This window comes from Oncorhynchus tshawytscha, linkage group LG16 (genome assembly GCF_018296145.1).
Source record: "Oncorhynchus tshawytscha isolate Ot180627B linkage group LG16, Otsh_v2.0, whole genome shotgun sequence".
NCBI classification, from domain to species: Eukaryota; Metazoa; Chordata; class Actinopteri; order Salmoniformes; family Salmonidae; genus Oncorhynchus; species Oncorhynchus tshawytscha.
In genome coordinates this window covers 11,057,866-11,084,519 of record NC_056444.1, presented here as the reverse complement: position 1 = coordinate 11,084,519, position 26,654 = coordinate 11,057,866, and the positions used below count along the sequence as shown (strand labels likewise).

At 41.0% G+C, this 26,654-nt stretch overlaps 1 protein-coding gene across 1 annotated transcript; it reads left to right on the top strand.

Moving 5' to 3' along the window:
• Positions 1-1,771: 1,771 nt before the first annotated feature.
• elovl2 (ELOVL fatty acid elongase 2) lies at positions 1,772-26,088 on the top strand. The gene is made up of 8 exons (XM_024374239.2): positions 1,772-2,002; positions 7,142-7,205; positions 8,112-8,299; positions 21,629-21,706; positions 22,823-22,994; positions 24,577-24,701; positions 24,920-25,054; positions 25,271-26,088. Exons 1-8 carry the CDS (start codon positions 2,000-2,002, stop codon positions 25,367-25,369), a joined length of 864 nt encoding a protein of 287 aa, XP_024230007.1. The 5' UTR covers positions 1,772-1,999; the 3' UTR covers positions 25,370-26,088.
• The last annotated feature ends 566 nt before the right edge of the window (positions 26,089-26,654 follow it).

Here is a 26,654-nt window from a genome sequence, read left to right as displayed (position 1 = left end):
TGCCAACGCATGTATCACCTGGTAACCACCACAATACCTTCAGCTACATATCCACATGGCGGCAGCACCACCACAGCTACAGATCATGCACTGAGTGGACAAAACATTAGGAACACCTCCCTAATCTCCAGTTGCACCCCCGTTTGCCCTCAGAACAACCTCAATTCGTCCGGGCATAGACTCTACAAGGTGTGGAAAGCGTTCCACAGGGATGCTGGCCCATGTTGACTCCAATGCTTTGTGTCCAGTTGGCTGGAGGTCCTTTGGGTGGTGGACCATTCTTGATTCACACGGGAAACTGTTGAGCGTGAAAAACTCAGCAGCCCTTCAATATTTTTTCTTGCCCATTCACCCTCCGAATGACACACATACACAATCCATGTCTCAGTTGCCTCAAGGCTTAAAACTCCTTATTTAACCGGTCTCCTCCCCTTCATCTACTCTGATTGAAGGGGATTTAACAAGTGACATCAATAAAGGATCAAAGCATTCACCTGGTCAGTCTATGTCATGAAAAGAGAATGTTTTGTACACTCAGTGTAGATTACCTCCGAGCATTATCATCAGATCACACACAATTCAGCCCAGCATGCACTGCAGCATTTACGTAGACCTAGTGGTAGGCCCACACATACTTTATGAATAAAAAAATACAACTAATAATATAGTAAATGTTTTCTCACACACTTTCCATCATGTTAAATATTTTATTTGATAAATAAATCATAAACCATTAACATGATATAATAATAGCAATCATATTAGGCTAATATATTATACAGCATTGTAATTGACTTGTGGAGCTGGAACTGTGCTGACTGACACCATTGAGAATGTGTTTATGGTAACACTTGGCATTATGCAAAGTGTTGTCAAATCAACAACCACAGCTTGAAGCTGGATGCATTGGTTAATGGACATTTTGTATGTGACAGGTGGAAGTTTGCCTATTCAAATGAAGCCCATATGAAGTCATTTAACTATGCAATGGTGTTGACAGAGCAAGTTGGCAGGTGTCCTCTTGAAGAGTGCAAGGTGTTGTAATGGTCACATAGGAAATTGCTGGTTTAAACAAAAAGAGAAGGCAAAGGGTTTGCATACAGCCTAGGTCTTTAGAGACCAGTTTCAGTTCATTTATGTGTGTGTGTGTCTCTCTCTCTCTCTCTCTCTCTCTCTCTCTCTGTGTGTGCGTCTCTCTCTCTCTCTGTGTGTGTCTCTCTCTCTCTCTCTGTGTGTGTGTGTGTGTGTCTCTCTCTCTCTCTCTCTCTCTCTCTCTCTCTCTGTGTGTGTGTGTGTGTGTGTGTGTGTGTGTGTGTGTGTGTGTGTGTGTGTGTGTGTGTGTGTGTGTGTGTGTGTGTGTGTGTGTGTGTGTGTGTGTGTGTGTGAATGGAATAGTTGCGTTAGAAGGGAGATACATCCATATCCCATTGCAGATAATGAGCGCTGTAGGTTTACCCTGTATAGCGTCCTGCCTTGATCGGGTCAATAATGTTGCCTTTCCCTCCCCGCAGCCTATGTTCATGTCATCCAGTGGTTCTCTCAGTCTCACGCGTGATTACCCGATTTAGTAGCATCATCATCTAAACAGACAATGCCGGCCCACCCATCCCATCCATCCAGTCATGTTCAACCCCTGCAGCGTCCATGGTATGGTTCGATTGCCTCACCACCGCTGCTAGAAGCGCGCCCACGCTGGCGTGCGCCATGATTGGCCGCAGTCCCTGTCGATCATTTTAGCATCCCCCTACCGCCCCTCTGCCCTGCACGTCTGTGGTGGCATCACAGAGCACAGACCGGCATATATGACATACCATAATTCGTGGGGTTTGTGGATGCATGCCAGAGCGAGCTAAAAGCAGTTTCTGAGATACCCTGGACAGCGCACATTCTGTCTCCTCGAGCCCACCTCTCTCTCTCCAGGGTACCGTGCCTCACAATCTCAACGCTATTTGACCTTCGCGGTACAAATTACAGGGCTTTCTACATCCAGCAAAAAGAGATGGTAAGCACACTACCCATATCGGCTATACTGTCGGCATTTTGTATGGGCGTCAACTGATGTTTGACACAGGTGACAACACGATCGAAGGGAGATAGACTACCTCTTGGGGAAATAGCTCTGATTCGTGTGATTGTCTGAATTTTAATTGAATTATTGGAAGTCTTGTGTCAGACTTGAATTAGAGGCACTATCAGTGTTTTTATACTTGGGAAAGTTAAGTAACAGCAAGGAGTGTGCAACTGATGATGGTCAGGCGATGGGAAAGTGCAAATTGCAAACTCAATAGTTATTGAATTGTTACGGAATTGATTTTGTTCACTGCAGAAGGCTAAACATAGAAATATATATTATCCTATATTGTAACATGTTATTGCATGGTGCATAGATCATATGCATTTTAATAATACATGTATTACTATGTGCAGTGTGCACACTATGATAAAACCTAGTGCTGCGCTATTAACCCGGTTATTTTTCGTTTTTAAACATCTAATTGACCAATGTAGGTTAAATTATTTGAATCTCATGTCTTTCTTTTTTCTGTGCACTCTTTGCACAGTTTCTCTAGATCAAGCAAGAACTTTGCGATGTTGTAGGGAGTTGTAGTTTCTAACAGGCTAATATTCTACATAGTTTATTGCAGAAAACGTGGTAATTAACTACAATGATCATAATCCATTGTGTGCCTACTTATGTGGTCTGTGTTTCTTTTAGCCTGCTACATAAAAGAAACAAGAATGAGCCATCAAGAGGGATAGAGAGCAGTTGCATCGCAAGGTATCTCTACCTGAAAATACATGATCTAAGTGACTGATAGTTGGTATTCAGCAGTCATAAAAGTATGCCTTATTTACTATGAAGAACTACTAAAATAGTGATTTTGTCAGACAGCATAGGCAGCAGTTGTATAGAGATGAGATGATGAATATACACAACAACTGAAATATTTTATTAAATAAAGTAATAAATTATGTCTAATAAGTGATAAGCAGTAATGGGCAGTCACTACCCTCATGGGACTTTTATTAATTGTTTTATTCTGTGTTGTTACAGCATTCAACTCAGATAATGCATAGTGCATTTATTTAAAAAATGTATAATCGAAACTGAAATCGAAACTGTCATTCTTTTTTAAATAATTGAACCGAAACCGAACCGACCTCAAAAAGCACTAATCGCTCAGCACCATTTAATACCTACAGTATTCAACTCTTTTTTTACTTCGTCAATACCTTGCAATGTCTGGCTTGTTGGTCCCTTTTAGTAGAGTGCTTGTGTCAGCAAGAACCAATTCTGTTCTTTAAAGAGGAAATCTGCAGTTGAAACAATAACAAAACAAGCTCCCCACTACTGTTTCAGTAAAAAGCTGAGGGATGGGGCTGGAGAAATGTAACCTGTTAACAAACCCTGTTCAAACACAACAATACTTCCAAATCCATCTGAATGATTTATTGTACTTTGATTGTTAACAAGAGTCAGAGTTGCTTGAAAGATGCTGTCAGCCAGGAGCTGGGAAATCAGGAATTACAAAGCTGCTCTGGGCTATTAAGATGCACATAAATCCCACACAAAAAGTATTCCTTTTCCTCCAATCCCAGTTAATCCTAAACTGGCCCTTCTGGCTTGACCACAAATCCAGGTTTTTACCAATACCCTTCCCCATTTCATTTCTTGATTGTAAATATGAACTAACAAATGGGCCTAACGATAACCTTGTCAATGCCAATAGGGAAAATCTTAGAGTAATACTTTACTTAGTGTAGGGAGGGATATGGTACTTAGTGTAGGGAGGAATACTGTACTTAGTGTAGGGAGGGATACTGTACTTAGTGTAGGGAGGGATACTGTACTTAGTGTAGGGAGGGATACTGTACTTAGTGTAGGGAGGGATACTGTACTTAGTGTAGGGAGGGATACTGTACTTAGTGTAGGGAGGGATACTGTACTTAGTGTAGGGAGGGATACTTAGTGTAGGGAGGGGTACTTAGTGTGTAGGGAGGGATACTGTACTTAGTGTAGGGAGGGATACTGTACTTAGTGTAGGGAGGGATACTGTACTTAGTGTAGGGAGGGATACTGTACTTAGTGTAGGGAGAAATACTGTACTTAGTGTAGGGAGGGATACTGTACTTAGTGTAGGGAGGGATACTGTACTTAGTGTAGGGAGGGATACTGTACTTAGTGTAGGGAGGGATACTGTACTTAGTGTAGGGAGGGATATGGTACTTAGTGTAGGGAGGAATACTGTACTTAGTGTAGGGAGGGATACTGTACTTAGTGTAGGGAGGGATACTGTACTTAGTGTAGGGAGGGATATGGTACTTAGTGTAGGGAGGAATACTGTACCTAGTGTAGGGAGGGATACTGTACTTAGTGTAGGGAGGGATACTGTACTTAGTGTAGGGAGGGATACTGTACTTAGTGTAGGGAGAAATACTGTACTTAGTGTAGGGAGGGATACTGTACTTAGTGTAGGGAGGGATACTGACAATCTGAACCAAAAGCTAGTAGTTATAACTGAGTATCTGTTTGAAGCCAGGTAAAAGAAAGACAAAGAGTAGACTAAAGACAGCCAGGTGACGAAGTAAATGATTGGAAAACAACAGAGGATAGGTTTTATAACTACACCTACTACACAACAAGCTAGTTCTTTGAGGGCAACATAGTATGACATGCATGGGTACCAAAATGTATGAAAGTTACTTTTCTTACAGTCTTTCGAGACTACTCAGCTGATTTGGTTCTGGGTGCTGAGATTACATTTCTCATTGATATATTACAGATGTAGGATCTTAATTTGAGCCAGTTTGATACAGCAGGAAAATAATCCTGCAGCAGCAGGAAATGTGAATTACTATGTGGATTATAATTCATGAACATTTTTCATTGGGGCAAATCAAGTGTGTAATTTCAAAGAGCAAATTACAAACTACAGAAGCCTTTTTAACCTCCAACACTACAAGTTTGACATTCCCCGCAACAGGGTGATCAAATTAAAATCCTACATCTGTATTTGAATAAAACAGATTATTTTTTTCCTCCCCATAATGCTCAAAAGTGCTTGCGGAACTGTGATATAGCTTATCAACAATATGAAATATGGTTATCCATAGTAAATAAAAACAATATTTCCAAGATTTGCATGTGCTCTGGCTGTCATTGCTGGCTCTCTAACTAAGTAGCCAGTCCTGTATGTCTCTCTGTTGGCCCATAGACCTAAGGGATAGTTTAAACTCTCAGCTCAGTTTAATGAGATAAGGGACACTAAGTGCCCCTGGACATGTACAGGACAGGAGATGCCAGTATGGTGGCACCAAAGAGCTGAGGACAGGTCACAAATTGTGTTTGTCTCCTCTGCGTCAGAAACCCAACACCCCATAGCGTATCAGCTTTGGTCTGTGTCGGCCCATCTCCTAAAGAAGGTGGAGGTAGACTGAAATGTCAATATGGCCCCTACCGCTTGTTCCCCCCAGGTCGCCCTTCTGACATTTGTTACTGCAGAACGCAGTGGCCTGGATCAATAAACAGTAAAGCTCTTGGAAATGGGGGACAAATAGAGGAGAGGCATTTCCCCTAGTGACCTTTTCTCCAGTGTCCCAGTGAGAGAGAGACAGATGGAGAGAGAACGAGAGAGAGAGAGAAAGAGAGAAAGAGAGAGAAAGAGAGATAGAGAGAAAGAGAAAGACAGAGAGATAGAGATAGAGATAGAGAGCAAAGAGCAACACACCACTCCCTGACATTATGTATAGGATACCGGTTACTGTGACTCGACAAATATTGTGTTGGCTGACCAACATATACAATATGAACATAAGCCACTTCCAACACCTTGCTTACCACCTTGCAGCAAAGGCATTTAGCCAGAGACAATAATGTTTGTAAGAAATAGTCAATTTTACATTTAGCAGACACTATTATCCAGAGTGACTTACAGGTGCAATTAGGGTTAAGTGCCATGCTCAAGGACACATCAACAAATTATTACCCCACTGCTCTGGGATTCAAACCAGCGACCTTTTGGTTACTGGCCCAATGCTCTTAACACGCTTAACCGCAAGGCTACCTGCCACCCAAATTTTGGCAATTGCTTAATAATACATCGGATTTCTTAAGTGCTTTTATGCATTTGTGGACCTTGTTTTATTTGTAATTCACTGCATCTAAAATCCAACTGTTTACATGAAAAGTGGCTCTATAATGTGATACATGGGCTCTATAATGTGATAAATGGGCTCTATAATGTGATAAATGGGCTCTATAATGTGATAAATGGGCTCTATAATGTGATAAATGGGCTCTATAATGTGATAAATGGGCTCTATAATGTCATGTACATTATTTTGTTAAATGGGCTCTATAATGTGATTAAAAGGCTCTATAATGTGATACATTAGCTCTATAATGTGATAAATGGGCTCTATAATGTGATAAATGGGCTCTATAATGTGATAAATGGGCTCTATAATGTGATGTACATTATTTTGTTAAATGGGCTCTATAATGTGATAAATGGGCTCTATAATGTGATAAATTAGCTCTATAATGTGATAAATGGACTCTATAATGTGATAAATGGCTCTATAATGTGATAAATGGGCTCTATAATGTCATGTACATTATTTTGTTAAATGGGCTCTATAATGTGATACATTAGCTCTATAATGTGATAAATGAGCTCTATAATGTGATAAATGGGCTCTATAATGTGATAAATGGGCTCTATAATGTGATAATGGGCTCTATAATGTGATAAATGGGCTCTATAATGTGATAAATGGGCTCTATAATGTCATGTACATTATTTTGTTAAATGGGCTCTATAATATGATTAAAAGGCTCTATAATGTGATAAATGAGCTCTATAATGTGATTAATGAGCTCTATAATGTGATTAATGAGCTCTATAATGTGATAAATGGGCTTTATAATGTGATTAATGAGCTCTATAATGTGATAAATGGGGTATATAATGTGATAAATGGGGTATATAATGTGATAAATGAGCTCTATAATGTGATTAAAAGGCTCTATAATGTGATGTACATTATTTTGATAAATGCCATTACAAATGGACATACAGTGACACACAGACACATTTATTGCAAGTGACTTCTCTTCTCTTTTGTTTTTTACTTTCAGAACCATTTACAAAGTTTGGACGAGCGGTTAAACGCGCTTTTTTACTTCCTGTTTGAAGACAGAGGTATGTATTTTCCAATTGAAGACTGCAATGGTTGTTAAAACTACAAATGTGGTTGTCAAAACTACAAATATGTCTGCTCAGACGACAGAGTAGCATCAAGTCCTTCAAAGCTCACCTCACGCAGGAGGGTAGCGGTCTAGGTACACGTCGGTGTGTGTAATCAGACTGACCCATCTGAATACTACAAATTCCCACAGCTTTGCCATATCCCCTTGTTAATGAACTTTTAACACATTTTACAGTACTTAGGGATATACCTGTGTTATTAAGGTGTAATAACCTATGTAATACTTCTGTGATAGAGTAGTAAATAGCCAGTTATGGAGTACACATTTTTTATATAAGCCTACTATGTGAACACCTATACACACATACCTGGTCCAAGGTAAGTTATGATAGAATTGTTGCCTTGAGGTCGTGATAGAAAGTCATGTCTTAGGGAATTACTTTTATATGGAGTTTTAGAGAATAAACGTTGGGATTCCTTCCTGTCAAGCACTGTCATAGCCTTCTACTCCATTATAATTTGTCAACAGTTATCTTTTGGTATTATCAATGATGGATATTATTGATTATTGATGTTATTGATTATTGATATTGTACTATACTGTTGAGAGAGATTGCAAGTAAGCATTTCATTGCACCGTTTATACCTGCTGTGAACTGTGGACATGACGAATACAATTTGATTTGTATTTAGTACATAAACCATATAGGCTACGACAAGGATTTGTAATCGTATGAAAATCATGAACAACATACTATATATTTTTTCATATCAGGTCAAGCAGAGTGCAATGTTAGATCTTATTGCTTATGACAGGTTGAACAGTAATGGCTTGAATAATGGAATGGCATGATGATCCCAACACTGATTGTTCACTGTGTTCTCTCCCCTCCACTTAGACTCCAGGGTACGAGGATGGCTCCTGTTGGACTCATATCTCCCCACCCTCTCCCTCACCATCCTTTACCTCCTCACAGTATACCTGGGATCAAAATACATGAGGAACAGGCCAGCATACTCACTCAAGGGGGTCTTACAAGTGTACAACTTCTCTGTGACCATGCTCTCCCTGTACATGCTGGTTGAGGTAAGTTGTTCTAAGACAAACCTCAGAGGTCAGAGAGATGTCTGAGTCGGGGATATGAGTGCCTTTATACCCTGGCTCGTGTTCATTAGGCATCAAACGGAAGAAACAGACTGACAGGGAGAGACAACCTTGACTTCTCCAATAAGAATAGTATATTTTCATTTTCTGTTGCAAAACATTTTGAAACGTTTTCCCACAATGAACATAACCCTGGGAAAGGGCATCTGTAAATGGAGTGCGTTAGTGACAGTACACTAGGTACAGTAGGTGTAAAGAGTGTCTGTTAGTGACAGTACAGTAGGTATAAAGAGCATTACTCTGTCAGACAAGTCCAAAGGCATCTGTCTTAGTAACATCCAAGTTTTATACATCTGTATTAGTAACATCCTAGTTTTATACATCTGTATTAGTAACATCCTAGTTTTATACATCTGTATTGGAAACATCCTAGTTTTATACATCTGTATTGGTAACATCCTAGTTTTATACATCTGTATTAGTAACATCCTAGTTTTATACATCTTTCTTAGTAACATCCTAGTTTTATACATCTGTATTGGTAACATCCTAGTTTTATACATCTGTATTGGTAACATCCTAGTTTTATACATCTGTCTTAGTAACATCCTAGTTTTATACATCTGTATTGGAAACATCCTAGTTTTATACATCTGTATTGGTAACATCCTAGTTTTATATATCTGTATTAGTAACATCCTAGTTTTATATATCTGTATTGGTAACATCCTAGTTGTATATATCTGTATTGGTAACATCCTAGTTTTATTCATCTGTATTGGTAACATCCTAGTTTTATATATCTGTATTAGTAACATCCTAGTTTATATATCTGTATTGGTAACATCCTAGTTTATATATCTGTATTGGTATCATCCTAGTTTTATATATCTGTATTGGTAACATCCTAGTTTTATATATCTGTATGAGTAATATCCTAGTTTTATATATCTGTATTGGTAACATCCTAGTTTTATATATCTGTATTGGTAACATCCTAGTTTATACATCTGTATTGGTAACATCCTAGTTTTATATATCTGTATTGGTAACATCCTAGTTTTATACATCTGTATTGGTAACATCCTAGTTTTATATATCTGTACTAGTAACATCCTAGTTCTATACATCTGTATTGGTAACATCCTAGTTTTATATATCTGTATTGGTAACATCCTAGTTTTATACATCTGTATTGGTAACATCCTAGTTTTATATATCTGTACTAGTAACATCCTAGTTCTATACATCTGTATTGGTAACATCCTAGTTTTATATATCTGTATTGGTAACTTCCTAGTTTTATATATCTGTATTGGTAACATTGTCGCGATACGAAACCTTCAGCCCCGCCTCTTGGCCGGCAGCGGGGTGCTAGAGGTGGTTAGCGTTCCGCTCCCTGGATTGGACAGGGCACTATAGATACTTCAGGTTATCTCGGTATAACCAGGACCGCTCGCGTAGCCCTGCCTCTCTTTCTTTATCGATACGTTGTCCGTGTAGAGAGGTCTTTTGCCTCTCTACACGGTTAAGTTACTGAGACTTTCTCTGGATTTAATTGCATCAGTATACACGCAACTGGTCAGTAGGCGACAGGGTCGATTCAGATAACCATAGGTATAAGCAGGGGATCAACTAAAGGACTAGAGTGACTCTCAGTCCCGTTGAACTACCGCAGCGTCTGTGGCGCGCAACGAGGCCGAGGTACTGAGCTCAATTGAGAGGTTAAGTTACTGAGAGTTTCTCTGGATATAATTGCAATCAGTATACACAGACCTGGTCAGTAGGCGACAGAACAGCTGTTCAATAGTTAAACGGTATAACCCAGAGTCCCTTCTCAGATCCAGCAAGTTAGAATCTTTGTAATTTGAGTTTTAGGCACCAATGCCTTTTAAAGTCAAATGGTTGTCTTATGAATTCAGAATTCAAAAAGTCAGCGCCGAAGTATCGGCAGTTTCTCTATATATACCTTTTTATCCATCACTCGAGGTCACGTGAGTGTCCTCCCCTCTACAAACTTGGAGGACACACAGCTGATTTACCACACATTAACAACAGTTCATATATGGGCATCCGTTTATGACAGTGCCCTTACTCTTATAACAGTACAGGGCGGTTCTTCCTGACACCACAGTGCCTTGAAACATTTATGAACAGATATTTGTGCCCCCCATTAGTGGACTTTGTTTGAACTTTGCGACCTTTTGCCACATTTCAGGCTTCAAACATAAAGATATAAAACTGTGTTCTTTTTTTGTGAAGAATCAACTCCCCAGACTATTTTTAATGTTTGGGACACAATCATGAAGTGGAACGACATTTACTGGATATTTCAAACTTTTTTAACAAATCAAAAACTGAAAAATTGGGCGTGCAAAATAAAAAATTATAGAGGATATCTTTGAGTTTCGCTGCCTACTCTAGAAGGTTGGGGAGCTGCAGTTCCGTTTACTGGGTTGCTTGTTATGGCGGTAGTTAAAGGAGTGTGGTTGCTGCTTACTGTGGTATCCAGCCTGATAGCATTTACTAATACTGGTCCGGCAGGTTAGGTTAACTATCCAGCCTGATAGCATTTACTAATACTGGTCCGGCGGTTAGGTTAACTATCCAGCCTGATAGCATTTACTAATACTGGTCCGGCAGGTTAGGTTAACTACCCAGCCTGATAGCATTTACTAATACTGGTCCGTCAGGTTAGGTTAACTATCCAGCCTGATAGCATTTACTAATACTGGTCCGGCAGGTTAGGTTAACTATCCAGCCTGATAGCATTTACTAATACTGGTCCGGCAGGTTAGGTTAACTATCCAGCCTGATAGCATGTACTAATACTGGTCCGGCAGGTTAGGTTAACTATCCAGCCTGATAGCATGGTACCCTAATACTGGTCCGGCGGTTAGGTTAACTATCCAGCCTGATAGCATGGTACCCTCAACGTCTTTCCATAGTATTGTTTGGGTGCTATTTTCTTCTAGACTATTGTTCCACCCAGTGTGGTTAGTTTTTCTTTTTAGCTTTACTGTGGGGAATCCTGGGCATTTGGTATCATTTGCAGTGTCACGTTGTACAGGTATGCCCCATCTTTTTGTGAATGATTCCCTTTCGCATTCTTGTTGCTCTAGGTATACTACTTTTCCTATTTCTAGATCTTCTTGATCGTATTTTAAACCCAAATAAAATCCTAATCCTTGGTTCTGTACTCCCCCAACTTCATATTTCCTGTGAATTATAAGAGGGAGAGCATCCTTTAGTTTATTCTTATTTTTTAACTATTGGGTTTCTGGGTTTGGATGGGCCCTCTCCAGGGTCTGATCCAAATACCAATTTCATCCTGGCCAGGAATGATCTCTTGAGGGGGCTGTGTTCTCTTTTGAGTGCTGCCTTTTGTTTTTCTTTTCCCTCTCCAGCAGCACTGTCTGTATATATGTACTTGTGGCAAGAGTAGACTCCTTCTGTCTTGAACACCGGGTCCTGAGCTATGTACAGCTGCCACCCTAGCCCAAGTCTGTACCTCCTCCTGCCATCTCCATCATGGGGAGGAACATCCTTTCCTCCACTCAGAGGGGTGACAAAGCTGAAAATGTGCTGCTTTTCCATTGCTCTGCCCCAGTGTAACTCTCTGACTGGCCTGCATTGACCTTCCCACCAGCACCTTCTCATGAATCCAGGGTGTTTGTTAGACTCGTGGTTGTTGTCTAGGGGGTAATCGTCTATCTGGGGGTAATCGTCAACCTGTGGACTCCAGAAGCACTCCATCCCAGGCTACACTAGGGTCTACTAGGATCCATTCACCTTGTCCTGTTTCCATCCAGGTCTGTTTGTTGACTCTGTCTATCCCATATCCATCACTAAGTCCCTCTCCAAGGTCCCTAGCTCTCAGATACTCATAACTGGAGTTAAATTGGAATCTCTGGGTCAGTTGGCCTGGTTCTATTCCCAGGGTTGCTGTTGGAGTGGGCCAGAGAGGCGCTTCTATCCTCACTGGGGTCAAAAGGGCTCCTTTGGTTAATTTAACTTCTATAACCCTCTGCCTTCGGCACTCCAGACAATCTTTGTCTGAGATACCTCCCCATCTGTCCCATGCACACTGGCACCCTCTGGGGTTCCAGGGGCCATTCACTGTTCGTATGTCTAGTGCACAGTGTGTCATAGTGTTGCAGTTGCATCTACCACATACTTGTGTCCTACCATATCTGCACCTATTTTCTCCTGAGGCCCCATCTGAGCATACCTCAATTTTCCTTAGGCTTTGCTCAGCAGGCCCTTCATACTGCATTTCTCCAGTAGGCTCATTACATACGTCACAAGGTACGCACGTCCTCATGCCTGAGCCTGGTGGTCCTGTCAGAACACTAGGTTCCCAGACCACTCTACCTGTACTACCTCCCTTTAGTCCTTGCCTGGCTACTTCCTCATGTCGGAAGTGCCGGCCTATCCATATGCCACTCGGGCTTCTCCTAACTTGTAGGCCCGCTCTGCACTCTAGGAGGTATTTCCAGTCAGGTACATTTATGGAGGACATACTTTCTTAAGTTGTGTGTCTACTTTTTTCCCGCAAACTGTTTTTACCGTATTTAGCGCTTATTATTTTCTCAATAATACGTCTTTTACCTTATTTCTTAGGTACTACCAGGTCACTTTTATCTGCCGCTGGATTTTTCCTAATCCTGATCCAGTCTCCTACCTGTAAAACACAAGGTAGAGGGGTAGACTGGGGATTAGGAACATCCACCGTACTGTTTATCCCTGGTAGTCCCATCAGTTCCCTAGGGCTAGGCCCTGAACTGGTTGGGGTGCTGTTTAACTCTATGCATGCCTGCACTAGTTTTGGTCCCCAATCTTTGTCAGCTCTCCACAACCCCAAAGTTGTTTTTAGCTTGCCAATGGTCCTCTCTGCACACCCGTTTGCTTGTGGTGTGTAGGGAGGTGAGAAGATGTTCCGTATTTCCCCCTGGGAGCACCACTCTTCTACCTTTTTGTTTTTATACTGACGTCCATTGTCAGTCCTGATCGATTGAAACCGCCCTAGGGTCAAAGTCAAAAGGTTAAGCATTGTCAACACAGGCAGAGCATTGCATGTTTTCGCTGTGTGTACCATTGTGTAGCCTGTTGCCATGCACACCGCTACTATAGCATACCTATGTCCCAGTACCGTAGCACTTTTCATGGGACCCATAGTGTCTAATGCTATTTGACTCCAGGGCGTGCATGTTTTGATGTGTTGATCAGACACTCTTCCTATATTACTAGGCTTTTGCTCTTGACAGGTAATGCACTGCTGGCACACCAGTTTGGCCTCTACTGGGTCAAATTCAATCTGGTCCTGTCTAAGACGCTTCATAAAGATTTTGGGACCTGGGTGTCCCCAATCTATGTGTAACGCCTTAAGTTTGTCTGCTTCAGTTTTGTAGAGAACTATTCTGCCCATCTGGACTAGCTCATCTACTTCCCTGTTGCCTTGTTGATTGAAGTCAGCTTCCTTTCCACCCCCATCTCCTGTGTAGTCTTTTTGGTGACTGACAACAACATCCATTCTATCCATTAACTCATGGATCTTTCTCCACTCTCCTTCGTGCTGAATTGTTTTGTTTTTAGCACTTCTGTACACATTGTTCTGCCATATCTTTTTATCAGAAGTCATGGCCTGGGCACTGTAGCGACTGTCTGTGACCAACTCCAACCTTTTTAGATTTGAACCAGCACAGTGTAGCAGAGCTTCCATTATGGCCATGACTTCTGCTTTCTGGGCAGTGCCTGCTATTTCTTGTTTCTTCTTTATGAGTGTTTCGCCAGTGGCTTTGTTTTTTACAATAAAAACCCACTTGGTTACTGTAGCTCCCTTCAGTAACCACGAGCACAACCGTTCCTTGATTTTAACTGGCGGCTTTATTCTGTAGTTTTAGTCAGAATTATCACCTTCCGTGAGAACTATAAAGTAAATGAAAAATACAGTTAAGCACACTCTTACAACCTTATCTTACGAGTGACTTATTAGCTTGGTATAACTCTGAAGTGCTTACATACATAACAGTTTAACCGGCGTTATTACGGGTTCAGATTAAACACATGAATAAAGGAAAAAATACCTCATTGGCTGCTGATTACAGAAGGGAGGAAATCAAACTTCACACTTATTATTCCTGGCATGAATTCACACTTTATCCTAACATACACTCTTCAACCTTTATGAACTACACCCGATGACATGAAAACTTAGTTAACGCAGCGCAGGATTGCCTTCCCTCCAAAAGTGTGTTGCTACAATAAGGATCCCCGTTACAACAGTATTAGCTACGTAGTTCCGCTTGTATTATCATTTCCCCGCACAGCGGATACGTAAACAATTCAAACAAAAGACAACGACACAACCTGTAAGTCTAACTGTCAGTTACAGTTACTCCTGTTTTCTCACTTCCATCCGTGTACACTACTATGTTCCTAGGTTTATCCTCCTTTGGTTTCACCTTGACTGTTGTAGGTCCTGGTCCTGTGTGTTCAGTGTCCCATCCTTGGTCACTGATGAACACAACTCCTTTGGTGGCATGTACGTTCCTCCACTTATCCCAAGTGGTGGTCGTAATACCTACCATTTTCTTCGTATGGTTAGTGGCCCATAGTTCGTTTAGTTCTGTGTCTTTTATGATTATGGCCTGTCCTTGGGCAAGGGACACTATTTTGTTCCAGTATAGTTCTAGCAGGGCCATTTTAGCTCCGGGACTTGAGTATTTCACTGTGGGTCCTTTCAACTGCTTACTGTAGCACTTGATTGTTCTCTCCGATCCTTCATTGGCCACCCATATGAACCCGTCCCTATCTATGTCCTCCCCTTCTAATTTTACAAATGTCCATAGGGGCAGATCGGGGTTTCTTGGCTCATTAGTCCGGTCTACAGCTGCCATCTTTTTTTCTTTTTTCTTTACTTTATCCATGATTCAGTCATTTTATCTGTTCAAATGATGGGCTCTTTCCCATATTGCTTATGTGACAGCTCTAGTTTGTCATTTCGTCTAGTAATGCATTTATAGCAATTCTTAGCTACCCTGCTATAGCCGGGTATATGGTTTCTAATATACCCTAGTTTACCTAGGCATTTCTGCATCTCATTCACTGTTTGTGGCTTCTCCATTCTCTGCACTTTTTCTAGGTATCATTCACTTGCCGTTATTCCGTCGCTGATTGTGAAACCGAGAAAACTGACTTCCTTCCTGCCTATCTGACTTTTTGTCAGATTCAGCTTTTTTGCCTGCAGTATTCAACTTGGTTAAGGCCTCTTTTGTGTCTGGCTATTTTGCATTGCTTCTCTGGCTTATGTACTCCTCCAATTATTTTATGTGTGTTCTGACTCTCTCTATTTGGTCTGGAACAAAAAATGGTTCTACACCTGCATTGCTTGCTGTTTGGGGTTTTAGGCTGGGTTTCTGTACAGCACAGATATCAGCTGATGTACGAAGGGCTATATAAATACATTTGATTTGATTTGATTTGATTTATGACTCCCCTTACTTATAATTATTTGGCGTCCAATAAGCTGAGGAGATTTTCTTCTTCTTGTAGCATATTTATCCCTAAGTGGTTTATTATTTTCATATCTTCTTTAAAGTCCATCCTGAAGTTTTACCCTGAGGTGTCCACTCTTTGCATTATTTACTTCCCTGTAACGTCCCATTCCCCTACTCCTGTGTCAGTGTCTAACTGACCTAATACATATGCACATGGGTCATATGGAAATAGAGCGCTGGTAGGGGCCATTAACTCAGCTAGTAGTAGAGTCTTAAATAGAGGTGTGGGTGTATTAGTAACATCCTAGTTTTATATATCTGTATTGGTAACATCCTAGTTTTATATATCTGTATTAGTAACATCCTAGTTTTATATATCTGTATTGGTAACATCCTAGTTTTATATATCTGTATTAGTAACATCCTAGTTTTATATATCTGTATTGGTAACATCCTAGTTTTATATATCTGTATTAGTAACATCCTAGTTTTACACATCTGTATTAGTAACATCCTAGTTTTATATATCTGTATTGGTAACATCCTAGTTTTATATATCTGTATTGGTAACATCCTAGTTTTATATATCTGTATTGGTAACATCCTAGTTTTATATATCTGTATTGGTAACATCCTAGTTTTATATATCTGTATTAGTAACATCCTAGTTTTATATATCTGTATTGGTAACATCCTAGTTTTATATATCTGTATTGGTAACATCCTAGTTTTATATATCTGTATTGGTAACATCCTAGTTATATATATCTGTATTGGTAACATCCTAGTTTTATATGTCTGTATTAGTAACATCCTAGTTTTATATATCTGTATTGGTAACATCCTAGTTTTATATATCTGTATTGGTAACATACTAGTTATATATATCTGTATTAGTAACATCCTAGTTTTATATATCTGAATTAGTAACATCCTAGTTTTACACATCTGTATTGGTAACATCCTAGTTTTATATATCTGAATTAGTAACATCCTAGTTTTACACATCTGTATTGGTAACATCCTAGTTTTATATATCTGAATTAGTAACATCCTAGTTTTACACATCTGTATTGGTAACATCCTAGTTTTATATATCTGAATTAGTAACATCCTAGTTTTACACATCTGTATTGGTAACATCCTAGTTTTACACAGCGGATCAAAAGTGATGCTGACGCTTCGATAAAATATTCATGTGAAAAAAGATATGATTCCTCAAAGTGATGATCTTTCATCCCTCCCAGGTGTTTGTGAGTGTGTGTCTGTATGTATCTACAGTTGAAGTCAGAAGTTTACATACACTTAGGTTGGAGTCATTAAAACTAGTTTTTCAACCACTCCACAAATTTCTTGTCCACAAACAATTGTTTTGGCGGTTAGGACATCTACTTTGTGCATGACACAATTTTTACAACAATTGTTTACAGACAGATTATTTCACTTGGAAATTATAAGTTATAAGTTATAAGTCTGTAAACAATTGTTGGAAAAATTACTTGTGTGTATGTACTCTTCTGACTTCAACTGTGTATATATATATATATATATATATATATATATATATATATATTTATTTATTTATTTATTTTTTTTTTTTTATTTATTTATTTATATTTATATATAATATACAGTACCAGTCAAACGTTTTGTAGACACCTACTCATTCAAGGGTTTTTCTTTATTTGGACTATTTTCTACATTGTAGAATAATAGTGAAGACATCAAAATTATGAAATAACACACATGAATATCATATCATATCATATCACTCCGTCTCTCCCTCTCTTTCTCCCTCTCTCTGTCTCTCGCTCTCTCCCTCTCTCCGTCTCTGTCTCATTCTCTCTGTCTCTCGCTCTCTCCGTCTCCCGCTTTGTCTCTGTCTCCCTCTCTCTGACCCTCGCTCTGTCTCCGTCTCTCCATCTCAGTCTCTTTGTCTCTCCCTCCCTGTCTCTGTCTCCGTCTCTCTGTCTCCCTCTCTCTGTCTCCCTCTCTCTGCCTCTGTCTCTCTCTCCCTCCCTCTCTCTCTCTCTCTCTCTCTCTCTCTCTCTCTCTCTCTCTCTCTCTCTCTCTCTCTCTCTCTGTCTCCCTCTCTGTCTGCCTCTCTGTTTCTCTCTCTCTCTGTCTGTCTCTCTCTCTCTGTATGTCTTTCTCTCTCTGTCTGTCTCTCTCTCTGTCTCCCTCTCTCTCTCTCTCTCTCTCTGTCTCTCTGTCTCCCTGTCTGTCTCTCTGTCTGTCTCTCTGTCTCCCTGTCTGTCTGTCTGTCTGTCTGTCTGTCTGTCTGTCTGTCTGTCTGTCTGTCTGTCTGTCTGTCTGTCTGTCTGTCTGTCTGTCTGTCTGTCTGTCTGTCTGTCTGTCTGTCTGTCTGTCTCTCTCTGTTTCCCTCTCGCTCTCTCTGTCTCCCTCTCTGTCTCCCTCTCTGTCTCTCTCTCTGTCTCTCTCTCTGTCTCTCTCTCTGTCTCCCTCCCCTTCTCTCTGTCTCCTGCTCTCTCTCTGTCTCCCGCTCTCTCTCCGCCTCCCTCACCTCTGTCTCTCTCCCTCTCTCACCTCTGTCTCGCTTCTGTCTCTCTCTCGCCTCTGTCTCTCTCTCGCTTCTGTCTCTCTCTCTCTCCATTTACCTATTTATTTCTCTTCCCTCTCCTCCTCTCTTTCTCACCTCCTCTCTCTGTCTTCCTTTTTTCCCTCTCTTCCCCCTTTCGCTGTCTTCCTCTCCTCTTCTCCTCTTCCTTTCTCTCTCACTCTCCTCCTCTGCTCTTCTCTCTGTCTCCTTCTCCCACTGTGACCTCTGGGCATGGGCCCGTCTGCTGACTCATATGACATGTTGTGCTGTGGTCCAGATGCCAGATCAGCTTAGATTCCAGGCTAGGTGAGAGGGTGAAGGACCATACAGACAGATTAACCTCACTGGAAACCCTCCTAGGCAGGCTACCACTCTCGCACAACACAGATTGACTATTTATATAGCTAGAAAGATGATACTGTTATGATTATTAGTAGGAATGTGAATCATGAAGATCTCTACAGTGTAAGCTATGTCTAATGTCTATATGATAGGCAATGTGTGAAATACAGATTGAGGTGTAGTTTGTAGGTTGTGTTGTTAGTTCCAAAGTGGCACTGAGGTCTAAGACACTGCATCTCAGTGCTAGAAGTGTCACTAGTGGTTCGATTCCAGGCTGTATCACAACTGAGTCCCATAGGGCGGCGCACAATTGGCCCAGCGTCATCCAGGTTTGGCCGGCGTAGGCTGTCATTGTAAATAAGAATTTGTTCTTAACTGACTTGCCTAGTTAAATAAAACGTTCCTGGCCCCGGGATCCTTTCTATGGGATGGACTGAAGAGGAGTCACTACTGCATTATGTGTTTCTAACACATCCTCTGTCTTACACTGTTGGTGTGCACCACCTTTCATTTGTATTTTTTTACCTTTATTTAACCAGGCAAGTCAGTTAAGAACAAATTCTTAATTACAACGACAGCCTAGGAACAGTGGGTTAACTGCCTGTTCAGGGGCAGAACGACAGATTTGTACCTTGTCAGCTCGGGGGTTTGAACTAGAGTCCAACGCTCTAACCACTAGGCTACCCTGCCGACTTAACTTCTTACGGCTAATTTGATTTGACAACAGCCAGTGAAAGTGCAGGGCGCCAAATTCAAACAACAGAAATCTCATAATTAAAATTCCTCAAACATACAAGTATTATACACCATTTTAAAGATAAACGTGTTGTTAATCCCACCACAGTGTCCGATTTCAAAAAGGCTTTACGACGAAAGCACACCAAACGATTATGTTAGGTCTGCACCTAGTTACAGAAAAACACAGCCATTTTTCCAGCCAAAGAGAGGAGACACAAAAAGCAGAAATAGAGATAAAATTAATCACTAACCTTTTATGATCTTCATCAGATGGCACTCATAGGACTTCATGTTACACAATACATGTATGTTTTGTTCGAAAAAGTTCATATTTATATCAAAAAATCTCAGTTTACATTGGGGCGTTACGTTCAGTAATGTTTTGCTTCCAAAACATCTGGTGATTTTATTTTACAGAAATTTTATTTGAAAGATTATTTTATGCATATAATTAAAGATATACTTCTCCTTAATGCAACCGCTGTGTCAGATTTCAAAAAAGCTTTACGGCAAAAGTACACCATGCAATAATCTGAGTACAGCGCTCAGCCACGAAAACAAGCCATGTTGTGGAGTCAACAGAAGTCAGAAATAGCATTATAAATATTCACTTACCTTTTGTTCTTCATCAGAATGCACTCCCAGGAATCTCAGTTCCACAATAAATGTTCGATAAAGTCCATCATTTATGTCCAAATACCTCCTTTTTGTTTGCGCGTTTAGTCCAGTAATCCAAAATCCACAAGGTCCAGACGAAAAGTCAAAAAAGTTCTATTACAGTTCGTAGAAACATGTCAAACGATGTATAGAATCAATCTTTAGGATGTTTTTATCATGAATCTTCAATAATGTTTCAACCGAACAATTCCTTTGTCTTTAGAAATTAAAAGGAATGGAGCTCGTACTCACGGCCGCGCGTGACTAAACTAATGGCTTTCTGCCAAACCCCTGATTCAAACAGCTCTTATTCACTCCCCCTTTACAGTAAAAGCCTGAAACAAAGTTCTAAAGACTGTTGACATCTAGTGGAAGCCTTGGGAAGTGCAATCGGACCAAATATACACTCTATATTGGATATCAAATCAAATCAAATCAAATGTATTTATATAGCCCTTCGTACATCAGCTGATATCTCAAAGTGCTGTACAGAAACCCAGCCTAAAACCCCAAACAGCAAGCAATGCAGGTGTAGAAGCACGGTGGCTAGGAAAAACTCCCTAGAAAGGCCAAAACCTAGGAAGAAACCTAGAGAGGAACCAGGCTATGTGGGGTGGCCAGTCCTCTTCTGGCTGTGCCGGGTGGAGATTATAACAGAACATGGCCAAGATGTTCAAATGTTCATAAATGACCAGCATGGTCGAATAATAATAAGGCAGAACAGTTGAAACTGGAGCAGCAGGATAGGCAATCATTTATTGTTTGCGCATTTAGTCCAATAATCTAAGTAGTCTAGCGGTTATGGGTGTTAGGTCAGTTACCAAAAAGTTGCTGGTTCATGTCCCTTAGGCTGACTAGGTGAAAAAAAAATGTCTATGTGCCCTTGAGCAAAGCGTTTAACCCTAATTGTTCCTGTAAGTCACTCTGAATAACAGTGTCTGCTAAATGACTAACATGTAAGTGGAGTTGGCCTGAAGGCATATAGGGATGGTTTCACAGCTGGAGCCTAGTCCTCGACTGAAAATTATGCTCAATTGTGAATCTTCGTTGAAAGTGTTTTTCAATAGAGCTTGGTCTATGTATGAATCCTACACTTGTGCACTAGATACATTCACTAAAACGTAGAGAGAGGGAGAGAGGGAGGAAGTATGCTGTCGTCTGAGAATAATGACCTCCAAGCAGTGAGATCTATTTAAAGAGCACTTGAGCACAGTTAGGATGCGGAGAGCAGTCATATATCCCTCTTTGTGGAAGTTTATACAGGGGTGACCAAATACCATTACAACTACTCACTGGGTTAGACTGACACGGCAGAGAAAGGCAGGCAGGGTCGGGCTACTGCCTCAGCTCAGTCAGTCCTGACAGGGATACAGATGTGTGTGTGTGTGGGGAGGGGTATGTGTGTGGAGCTTGGTGGGGTGTGTGTGTGTTACAGGGAAATGGTGCATGACTGTGTGTGTGGTGGGGGGTGGTGAGAGTTATACAGTGACGTTGACCGTGGCGTTTTGGTTGCAGCTCGTCTCGGCAACCTTGTCGGCAGGCTACCGTCTGCAGTGTCAGGGACTCCACGAGGCAGGGGAGGCGGACCTCAGGGTGAGTAACACCGTGTGTGTGTGTGTGTGTGTGTGTGTGTGTGTGTGTGTGTGTGTGTGTGTGTGTGTGCTGACTCCTTCCCACCCTCTATCCTTCCTCAGTAACACTTATGTTGGGCTCTGCTGTCTACTCCATGACTGGCCTCTGAAAACCACTGACATAGAAATGCAGAAGTCTATCTAATGAATAACACAAACCTACTCTTAACATCTTGAAGAAAGGAGTCATGTCGTGTTGACTGTTGTTCCCTTACTACTTATTAGAAAACGTTACAACCATCTAGTTAAGAAATGCAATGTCTCCTGCACTCAACTATCAAGTGTCTCAACAGATGCTATCATTGCTATGTTTGTTCATATTGGGGGCTCTCGTTAAATGACTTGCCTAGTTAAATAAAGGTTAAATAAATAAGATAAATACAAATACAGTACATACAGTATATGGAGCTTGTATAAATCAGTTATTGGTGACTCAAGTCAAATATGCTGAAGCCCTTGCTGTGTAGCCTCGGACAACCAGCCTGATCTCTGATACACGGATTACATTGTTCAGTATGGAGAATGATTTATGTCAGCTGGCGAGATCAGGCTGGTTCCACAGTGTGAGGAAAGGCTAGAGGTCCAGCTTTCCCTGGCAAAAGAGTGGTAGTAGATCTGTGAGTACCATCACATGCTGTTACCTCCTACAACTTCAAAGGGAATGGGTTGTATAATATATTTCTGTCAGCTAGTGTCCACAAACGGCATCCCACCCCCCATCTTCTGCACCCCCCCTAGTTTGAAAAATATATATATCTGAATGTGATAACGTAAAGCAACATATGCAAGAATACAATTGTGTAATTAATTAACACAAAGAGTTAATTACAATGTATTAGATTTAAATAAATTACAATGAATTACATAACTTAATTACAGTTACATTAGCTGTAAATTAAAGAATAATAATGAGTATCCACTGCCACACAAAAATATTGAAATTACATCTTGGTCACATTTTATTTTTTATTTTTTTGTTGAGGGTCATAGTTACAGACACGATCATGAAAGGGAAGTTGATTCCATACTCGCCATATTACTGCACTGTCCGCTACATGCTCTTCTATAAACTCACCAGGTAGCCAAGGTGCTGTGGTGGTACTACTTCTCCAAGGTGATTGAGTTCCTGGACACCATCTTCTTTGTGCTGCGGAAGAAGAACAGCCAGATCACCTTCCTGCACGTTTATCACCACGCCTCCATGTTCAACATCTGGTGGTGTGTTCTGAACTGGATCCCCTGTGGACAGAGTAGGTCACATCCACTTCCACCTACATCACTGTTAGAATCAAAGGGACTCGATTGATGTAAGAGCGAATCAGTAGGGGGCTTTGGGCGTGGTATAGGCAGAGACGAAAGAGGGAAGCAAGACATCTCACTCGCTCCTTTTTTCTATACAGTCAATGAACTAAGCAGACCAGACCATAAAGATATATAGAAGACTCATCTTTGTATCTGTGCCATTATAGCTTATGTGACAGTATGGGCAACGCCATTGAGGCTACCTATATTTTAAAGGAGTCCATTTTCTTTTTCACGATTGGCTGATCCCTCCTTATGACCAGGTTGGACTCCAGCTAAAACGACCTTTTAGCCACTAGAGGTCTCTATCATTCTCTATGGATCAGACCCAGCTGCTAATGCATTGGTGCCTATGGGAGAGCCACCTGCTTAAGTAGACCGGGAAAAAAAAATATCAATGGCAAACGGCATGAGTGGGACATCTTCATTTATCCACCATCTTTGATATAGGTTGACGTTAGGGTCAGATTGAGATGAGAGCTGAGGTTGATGTTCTTCCTGTGGAAATGTTCTAACACCTATTCTTCAATGTTGAAGCCCAATGGGGGTAGTTGTTATTTTGCTGATTATGCCAACATTCTTCAAGCAGGGCTAAGGCACTGCATCTCAGTGCTAGGGGTGTCACTACAGGCCCTGATTTGATTCCAGGCTGTATCACATCCGGCCGTGATTGGGAGTCTCATAAGGCAGTGCACAATTGGCCCAGCGTCGTTAGGGTTTGGCCAGGGTAGCCCGTCATTGTAAATAAGAATTTGTTCTTAACCGACTTGCCTAGTTAAATTAAGGTTAAATAAAAATGTAATGGGGCCTCCCGGGTGGCACAGTGGTCTAAGGCTGGTTGCAAATTGCCACCAGAGACTCTGGGTTCGAGCCCAGGCTGTCACAGCCGGCCACAAACGGGAGGTCCATGGGGCGACGCACTATTGGCCTAGCGTCGTCCGGGTTAGGGAGGGTTTGGCCGGTAGGGACATCCTTGTCTCATCACGCTAGGTGTACGGTGTTTCCTCCGACACATTGGTGCAGCTGGTTTCCGGGTTGGATGCGGGCTGTGTTAAGAAGCAGTGCGGCTTGGTTGGGTTCTGTTTCGGAGGATGCATGGCTCTCGACCTTCGTCTCTCCCGAGTCCGTACAGGAGTTGTAGCGATGAGACTAACAATTGGAAACCACGAAATTGGGGAGAAAAAGGGGCTAAAAAAATAAAAATATATAAAAAATAAAAATGTAATAAATAAAGGGATCCGCCCCCCCCATGAGGCCGGCAGCATTGTCATCCCATCCCAGCAGGCCATATATAACTACACCAGGAAGAAGCCCAAAACCAGGAGCAAACTCGAGTGAGCATGTCCTGTCCTATAATAAAAAATAAATAAATAAAACTAGCCCAAACAAGCAATTTGCAAAATATGTTTCATTATTTTTCTCACTGTAGTTGTGTTGCCTTGGTGACAGACCAAACTGCTGAATTTCAATGTGAAAGGTTTGTCAAGTATGTCAATCAATAATACATTTTTCCCAAATCTTTTTTCCAAGGTTTCTTTGGGCCGACTCTTAACAGTTTCATCCATGTGTGTATGTACTCCTACTATGGCCTGTCCACAATACCCTCCATGCAGAAATACCTCTGGTGGAAGCGCTACCTGACTCAGGCTCAGTTGGTGAGTACACTGGTTGCAAATTCCTTTCATGAAACAAGCGCTTATATTCAATCAAGCCTGTATGATCTCACTTGAACAGTGAAGGGAACTACTCTTCTAGTCTAAGAGCAATGGCCTACATTAAGCATAGACATGGGACGATAAAAGCCACGCATGTTAGAGGAGTTATAAGACCCCTGACGGAGAGGATCCCCCATTTTGCTCTCCGTCTATCTCAGATCCAGTTTATACTGACCATCACACACACCCTGTCTGCAATCGTCGTCCCTTGTGGTTTCCCCGTTGGATGCCTGCTCTTCCAGTTCTCCTACATGGCCACCCTCGTCATCCTTTTTGTCAACTTCTACGTCCAGGTACAGTAGCGCCTTGGGGTAACCTTCCCATGAACACTGGATTCAAACTGTGCTCTGTATAATAGGACACGGTAAAACAAATGTGTCTTTCTCAAATTATTGGAAAAGTCCACAAATACGACAATGTTCTTCGTTATGCTAGGGATTCATTTAAAGGCATGTCTGAATGTTTATGTTGGTTTTTCAATGGACGAAAGTTGACCGATTTTATCCCAGACCTACAGAAAAAGACGGCCAGAAGAATCCATCAAGTCCAGTCGCCCAAATGGCCACTCTGTCTCCACCAATGGCACCAGCTTCAAGAAGAGAAAGTAGTATTTGGACCTGGTTGTCAAGACAACGACCTACTTCAACAACCACCAGAATCTATACATGTCGTGACACTACTGCTAAAATGCTCCAAAACAGGGATAAGTTTCAGTATGCATGTTTTGTATAGAAACCTTTGTACTTAATTGTTGTATTAAATTCTTTATTTGGTTTCCTTGGAGCTTGACAACATATGTGTAACATACTGTACGTACAGGAATGATGCGCTCATTTCCTTTGCACTTTCAATTGCTGAAATGCAAGTGTGAAAACTCCATCCATTCCTTACCACGCAGTAACCTATGCAATTCATAGTTTATATTCTCATAGTGTAAAAACCTGAATACAATCAGCAATTTCCACAATACTTTGACATAATTTACGTTGCTATTGCTTTATTGAATATAGCCCATGTGTACAGTGTGTACTCATCAAAAATATCAGTCCAGAGCATTCACTGAAATCATTGTTAAACTGAAGATGCCTTAGAAACACTGCAGATCCTTATACCTGATGTATCACAATGTATTTGAATGTCTTCGTTTACGGGTACAACATGTGCTGGTAAACATGACTGGGTGACTGGGTCTTTAGAAAAAGCAATATTGAACAGGCTTTCCTGACGACTTTGGTAGACTTTATACCTTGAGAAATGCAACCACTGATCAATATCTTTGAATGGCTATCGGCAAACAGACAAAATAAAAGTACTTCAAAAAAATAAATGAGCATGGTCTGCCTTGCTCTATTTCGACGAACCACGTCCCTGAAATTCATCAGCCATGATCTTTTTTTTCCAGCTATGGATGTGTTAGCTATCAGCAATGGATGTGTTAGCTATCAGCTATGGATGTGGTAGCTATCAGCTATGGATGTGGTAGCTATCAGCTATGGATGTGGTAGCTATCAGCTATGGATGTGGTAGCTATTAGCTATGGATGTGGTAGCTATTAGCTATGGATGTGGTAGCTATTAGCTATGGATGTGTTAGCTATCAGCTATGGATGTGTTAGCTATCAGCTATGGATGTGATAGCTATGGATGTGTTAGCTATTAGCTATGGATGTGTTAGCTATAAGCTATGGATGCGTTAGCTATTAGCAATGGATGTGTTAGCTATTAGCTATGGATGTGTTAGCTATTAGCTATGGATGTGTTAGCTATTAGCTATGGATGTGTTAGCTATGGATGTGTTAGCTATGGATGTGTTAGCTATTAGCTATGGATGTGGTAGCTATTAGCTATGGATGTGGTAGCTATTAGCTATGGATGTGGTAGATACTAGCTATAG